This window comes from Macrobrachium nipponense, chromosome 26 (genome assembly GCF_015104395.2).
Source record: "Macrobrachium nipponense isolate FS-2020 chromosome 26, ASM1510439v2, whole genome shotgun sequence".
In the NCBI taxonomy this organism is placed as follows: Eukaryota; Metazoa; Arthropoda; class Malacostraca; order Decapoda; family Palaemonidae; genus Macrobrachium; species Macrobrachium nipponense.
This window is the reverse complement of record NC_087215.1, coordinates 29318707-29326206: the sequence shown is the minus strand read 5'-3', so window position 1 is coordinate 29326206 and position 7500 is coordinate 29318707. Positions and strand designations below refer to the sequence as shown.

The 7500-nt window shown below is 36.3% G+C and overlaps 1 protein-coding gene across 1 annotated transcript in view; it reads right to left on the bottom strand.

Annotated features, from left to right (window-relative positions):
• The window catches only part of LOC135200115 (regulating synaptic membrane exocytosis protein 2-like), a 259188-nt gene that overhangs the window by 183496 nt on the left and 68192 nt on the right, over window positions 1–7500 (bottom strand). The window contains 1 exon segment of the mRNA XM_064228455.1: window positions 2353–2557. Coding sequence (XP_064084525.1) covers window positions 2353–2557 — 205 coding nt within the window.

Here is a 7500-nt window from a genome sequence, read left to right as displayed (position 1 = left end):
TTCTTCCTACCTATTCCATTATCTTGTTTCTTCGACCTTGGGCTACAATGGTGCATTAGATGACCTCTTCCTTTGTTCTCCTTCAAAAAATGACGTTCAACCTAGATTCGCCATAAATGAGTAGTAGGTCCACACACACACTCAGTATTTATTACTTTAGTAGATTCACATCAACCGTGCATTTGATGTCTAGGCCAGTCCCTTACGACGCTCCTGATTGGCTGTTGATAAGCCAGTCACAGGGCTGGAAACTCTCAGTCTTTCTCGAGAGTTCACAGGGGTAGGATCTATGTTCCACTTCTCCTGAGGGATACGTCTCTCAGGAGAGGTGGAACATACATCCTGCCTATGTGAACTCTCTCGAGAGACTGAGAGTTTCCAGCCCTGTGATTGGCTTATCAACAGCCAATCAGGAATGTCATGAGGGACTGGCCTAGACATCGAATGAGCAGTTGATGTGAATCTACTACAGTATCCCATTATTCCTTCAGTTAAAAGAAAAAAGTTAAGTATATCTTACTTTTGCCAGACCACTACGCTGATTAACAGCTCTCCTACGGCTGGCCCGAAGGATTAGATTTTTTTTTTTTTTTCCGTGGCTAGGAACCAATTGGTTACCTAGCAACGGGACCTACAGCTTATCGTGGGATCCGAACATCATCATGTCGAGAAATTAATTTCTAATCGCCAGAAATAAATTCCTCTGGTTCCGTACTGGCGGCCGCGGGGTGCGAACTCGGGCTACCAGATTGATAGGATAGTACGCAACCCACTCGTCCAATGAGGAACTCGCCCCTACAGTGGACCTGTTTGCAGAATTATCCCTTCCCTATCTTGCCAGTTCTAGTCCACAGCTGTGCAAGTTACCCACGTTTTAAGCTTTATTCCTTTGCATATTTTTACTAGTGATAATAAGGTCATCAATATATGTTCAAAAGTCCAGGGATGGATCATGAAGTTGAGCAATTACAAGTGATATAAAGTGACCTTTTCACAATAAACGAATTGAGAAAATCTCAAGAAGGACCATTGCACTAAGTCCTTAGCATCGAACCTTCTTGATCTACTTCTATGTAACTGGGATCTTTCTCTTCACCTAAATAGAATTCACACACACACACGCTCACACACACACACACACACACACACACACACACATATATATATATACATATATATATTGGAACGTTTTTGGCTTCTAACCAATGGTGACCTCAGATGTAGTGCACTCTAAATTTCCTCTCGTTGATTGACCTTTTGGCCTGAATGAGGCTTTGTCATCCCATCAAACGCATCACGAAGCGTTCCATTAGCTTTCCCCTGACCTACGTTGAACTCACATGCACCGTAATCTAAGCTTTGCTCTTTGCACTCCAAGCGTATGACCTGAGTGAGACTTTATCACTCCATCCAGCCAACACCAAACACTGCAATAGTTTTCCCTCTGACCTATCTTCCTCTCCCTTTGAACTATTTTCCCATGACCAATGACTTAAAATAAGCTGCCGTCAAAGCTTTCCTCCTTGCACTAACCTTTCGACCTGAATGAAACCTTATCGAAGTATGAAACGCACTACCAATCATTCCATTAGATTTCCATGACCTATGCTGACCTAAGTTTAATACTCTGTGATCTAAGCTTTGCTCTCTGCAAAACTAATTTGACCCAAGTGAGACTTTGCAACAAGAAAACAATGAATAATTTATTACTAACATATTTTCGTCCGCCCTATATTGACCTCAGTTACACCGCAAATATATTCTACTGACCTTATTTGACCCAAGTGAGAACTTGCTAATACATCGACAGCAACGAGGAGACATTGTATAATAATTTCTTACTGACTTATTTTCTCCCGCCCTATATTGACCTCAGATACACCAGAAATACATATTTAGGCTTTTCTTTTGTTACTGACCTTATTTGACCTGAGCGAGAACTTGCCAATACATCGACAGCAACAAGAAAACACTTTATGTTTTCTTAGTGACCTATTTTCTCCCGCCCTATATTGACCTCAGATACACCAGAAATACATAATAGGCTATTCTTTTGTTACTGACCTTATTTGACCTGAGCAAGAACTTGCCAATACATCGTTACTGACCTTATTTGACCTGAGCGAGAACTTGCAAATACATCGACAGCCCTATATTGACCTGAGATACACCGGAAATACATAATTAGGCTTTTCCATCGTTACTGACCTTATTTGACCTGAGCGAGACCTTGCCAATACATCGTTACTGACCTTATTTGACCTGAGCGAGAACTTGCAAATACATCGACAGCCCTATATTGACCTCAGATACAACGGAAATACATAAGTAGGCTTTTCCATCGTTACTGACCTTATTTGACCTGAGCGAGACCTTGCCACCACATCGGGCGCAACACCGGATGTTGCAGTAGTTGCACATGTGGCCAACTCCATCGGCGAACTTGGTCTTGAGGCAGATCTGGCAGGTAGCGTCCATGTCCATCCCCTTCTTCCTCTGGACGTCAGACCGTATCCGGATGGTCTCTTCCAGGTCGCGCACCTCGTCTTTCGTTCGCCTGCAGAGGAGGTGGACAGCGAAGAGAGAGAGAGAGAGAGAGAAAAAAAAAGCCGTGGTTAGTCAAACACGTTCCTCCCTGGCGAGTAAAAATGTGTTTGTGCAAGTGCCTTACAGAAATTAACTGACTTTTAGAACTGATACAATGAATATTTTTTTTATTCTTTATCCTCACAATTTATTTTTTTATTCTTTATCCTCACAATAAATAGTTTTTTTTATCCTCACAATAAATATTTTTTTATTCTTTATCCTCACAATAAATAATTTTTATTCTTTATCCGCACAATAAATATTTTATTATTTTTCATCCTCACAATAAATATTTTTTTATTCTTTATCCTCACAATAAATATTTTTCTTATTCTTTATCCTCACAATAAATAATTCTTTTTATTCTTTATCCTGACAATAAATATCTTTTTTTTTTTCCTCAAAATAAATAGTTTTTTATTCTTTATCATCAAAGTGGAGATGCAATTAAAACACAAGCAAAGCTCATCATGTACTTGCATCGTTTATGATACAAAAATTTCGGATCTTTCCTAGATAGCGACCAACACCCCCCCCCCCCCCCAAAGGGTTTTAAACCTACTATGTAAACACCTTCGTGGCGTGCTTACTACGAGCCCGTTGGGGATGACCGTAAAACATAAATACAAGACTGTCATACCATAAAGATAATGACCCCCTAATAAATATTAGTCATAGATAACGACCGTCGCACTTTCCCGGGAGCCACTTTCTAGGAAAGATCTCATAATTGTAAAGCTAAGAAGAAGAAGAAGAGGAATTTCGGGTCACCCATGGAAAGAATCATCACGCCGCCCATTTCTGATGAGGGAAGGGAACGCTAATGTATCAATTTTACAAACATTTCCGCGAACAAGAAGGGCAAGTTTCGTCAGTGGTGGAAGGAATGAATTGAATGACGTTCACTTTTCTTTCTATAAGAAGCAGCTGAAAAGGAATGTTTCTCTGACCTTTAGGGAATTATGGAAAAGGCCTCTTTAGTCGCGTTCTGGCTAAGATGATTTACAACAGATCCTTCGTAAAAGCAAACTAAATTATAAATAAATATAAATACATAAATAAATATTATCAGCGTCATTATTCAGAAGAATTAACCCATCCATATAGAACAAGCTCACAGGGGCCACTGACCTGACAGTCATGCTACCAAAGAATAATTAAGGTGTTCATTAGGAAGAAGTAAGAGGAGATAAAGGATAATACATAAAGGAGAGATACCACTTATTAAAAAAGAAAAATATATCAATAAATTAAATTTATTTTCTTTATAAATCTAAAAACTCAAAATGTATTCATTTTTTTACCCAAACATAAAAAGCAACGTGGAGGTCAGACTATTCATCATATTACCTAATATTTTTTTAACTAAATGCTTCGGTAGGTTATTAACAACGAGAAGAAGAAGAAGAAGAAGAAGAAGAAGAAATGAAGAAGAAGAAGAAGAAGAAAGAAATAAAGAAAACATTAATGTGCAACGCACGACGTATTGGAAACATGGCATGATGTATGACGAAATAAATATGACATATGACTTGTTGTCATAACAATGGACTTCTATTTCTCCTAATAAAATTTAATTTAATTTATTTGTTTGCCTCAAGATAATACCTTGCTCTGTGTATCTTTACTCTCAACATGGTACCTTCAAGTTCATATATATAAATATAATATATATATATATATATATATATATATATATATATATATATATATATATATATATGTGTGTGTGTGTGTGTGTGTGTGTGTGTGTGTGTGTGTGTGTGTGTGTGTATACTGTACAAGCAGCTCTATCCATGCTCAATGGGAAATCGAGTGCAATAACGTAGGAGATGCTCAATTACAATTAAAATTTGTCTTAACAGAAGAGACTGACATTCCAGAATTCATCACTGATATATTTGAATGCAAACAGCACTACCATTAAATACAATCAATAGTCACAACATCACAACCAGCTTAAACAATCTAGAAAACTAAGTGGCGTAAGACCTTACCAAAGTAGCCCCGAGGACATAAACATGAATAAATTTGATACTATGTTACTTTGGACACAATCAAAACTAGGGTAATATTCGTCCCATGTGATATGCTACAGTAGCTCATAGTATGAATGAAAACAGAGACTTACATTTGACAGCAATTTGATAGCAAAGAAAGGGTTGGCAATAAGATATGTTCTGACAGTGGATTCAAATAAAAATTAGCATTATCACTAAGCTACAGAGAGGAATGGAATGAAGAAAATAAGACCTGACCATAGAATACCAAATGTCGTCTGGATACAAACTAACAAACAAAGTCGGACTTTCTTTTCCTTGACAAGACCTTTCGTGAATAAGGACTGGGAACAAAACAAGGAAACCTGATAATTAATATCTGCATGTACGACAAGGAAAGGCCGCAAATAATGGCAATGAAGGAAGGAGGAGCACTTCACAAATAAATATAAACACTGAAATAAATGCTGACAGTAAGCCAGGGTACGGTGTAAATGTGTTAACAGTCAATAAAAATCAATAAGTTACCCAAACAAATATTTGCTCAAGACGAAAAAACGCCAAAAAGGGAAATAAAAAAAGAAGAAAATGTGGTAAATGAGGATTAAAGAAACAATAAGATTTAAATTAAATAACAGTAAATGAATGAGCTCACAGTTTATATACAGTAAAAAATGAAACCTATCACAATAAATAAGGAGTCAAATATAAGATAACACAAAACTAATAAGTGGAGGAAAGATCTAACACAATAATTAAGGAGAAATAATATTCCTGAATAAATAAGGATCAGAAAAACACAATATATCACAGCATACAAGGCAAAATAAAGATCAAGGCAAATTAAGGATTAAGGCAAAATAAGAAACAAGGCAAAATAAGGCAAAATAAAAGGATTCCAAAAGGCAAAATAAAGGATCAGCAACAATAAAGGACCAAAAGCAAAATAAGATAAGGCAAAATAAGGATCAAGGCAAAATAAGGATCAAGGCAAAATAAGGATTAAGGCAAAATAAGAAACAAGGCAAAATAAGGATCAAGCAAAATAAAGATTAAGGCAAAATAAGGATTAAGGCAAAATAAAGATCAAGGCAAAATAAGGATCAAGGCAAAATAAGGATCAAGCAAAATAAGGATAACGGTTCAATAAGGATTAAGGGCAAAATAAAGATCAAGGCAAAATAAGGATCAAGGCAAAATAAGGATCAAGGCAAAATAAAGATTAAGGCAAATTAAGGATTAAGGCAAAATAAAGATCAAGGCAAAATAAGGATCAAGGCAAAATAAGAATCAAGGCAAAATAAGGATTAAGGCAAAATAAAGTAAGGCAAAATAAAGGTCAGGTGCAAAATAAGAATCAAGGCAAAATAAGGATCAAGGCAAAATAAGGGTCAAGGCAAAATAAGTATCAAGCAAAATCAAGATTAAGGCAAAATAAGGATCAAGGCAAAATCAAGATTAAGGCAAAATAAGGATCAAGGCAAAAATAAGGATGGAAAAAAAAAAAAAAAAAAAAACAATAAGGATCAAGGCAAATAAGGAATAAGCGGAATATAATACAATTTTACGAGCAAAGAGAAATAAAACATCAGAGTAAAATCAGGGAAAGTAAAAATAAGTTATCACACTAAATGGAAATACAGGAACTAAGCCAGGAATATATAAAGTAACAAAAGAACATAAGCCATAAGAAAAATAAGGATATAAGGACAGATATCACAGTGTATAGGTGATCCCATGTATCTATCTAACATATACCGATCAATCTATCTATCTATCCATCTATACATATATACCATACGAGCATTAAGCTACAAATGTCTTTTAATATCCAATTCGCTCTACCTCGGAATTAGAATAGTTTCATATATGTTAATCGAAGAGGAATATTTGTAGTTGATAATAAGTTCGTCGTCCCATGGGCTCGAACCACGGAACTTAGGACTACAGTGAGACGCCTTAAACACACGGCCATCAAGGGAGGTTGTGTGGTTTAAGGCTCGTCACAGCAGTCTTGAGTTCTTGTTCCGTGGTTCGAGCCCACCGGGTGGCGAACTTATTATCAACTAAAAATATTCCCCTTCGATTAACATATATGAAAATATATCAATTCCGCGGTAGAGAATTGGATATTAAAGGACATTTGTAGCTTAATGCCTGTATATGAATCAAGGTGATGCGATACAGTTAATTTCTATATATATATATATATATATATATATATATATATATATATATATATATATATATATATATATGTGTGTGTGTGTGTGTGTGTGTGTGTGTGTGTGTGTGAGAGAGAGAGAGAGAGAGAGGAGAGAGAGAGAGAGTTAATAGTAGAATCTTTGATACACTCTACGGTATAAGCTCGCCATATTTCATTACTATTCGAATCTCGGTATTATTATCATATTATTATATTATGTATAATTTCTTACTGAGCCGATCCAAACTGAAATAAAAACTACTCAGAATTTTTTTTACAAATAAATCACCTAATTAACTAACTAGACACTTAATTAATTAAGTTAATGAAAGCGCCCTTCTGTATTAACGTAAAGACACAGAGACCAAGGCACTGTCCAAAGACTTCCAACTTCTAAAAAGGGAGGATACGTTTGGGTACTCGCCATTTGGAGCTAAACGAACGCAGAGTGGGAAAAAAAGGCAGTTGAGTGGAATGGCGGTTCCTGGCAACCTTTAAGTGGAGAATACAATCACTGGGTGCTGTGTCTCACGAGCAACTTTTCTGGCAACTTTTAGCATTAAGTAGACGTTCTTTTTTTTTCTATATTGTGCGAAATTACAGCAACGCATGGACCTCTCCTCGTGGAAGATGACATCACCTTAGAGAACATGAGCAGGACTAGATTTTGGTAATCGTATGACAATAATGTTGGTCACTTGATGC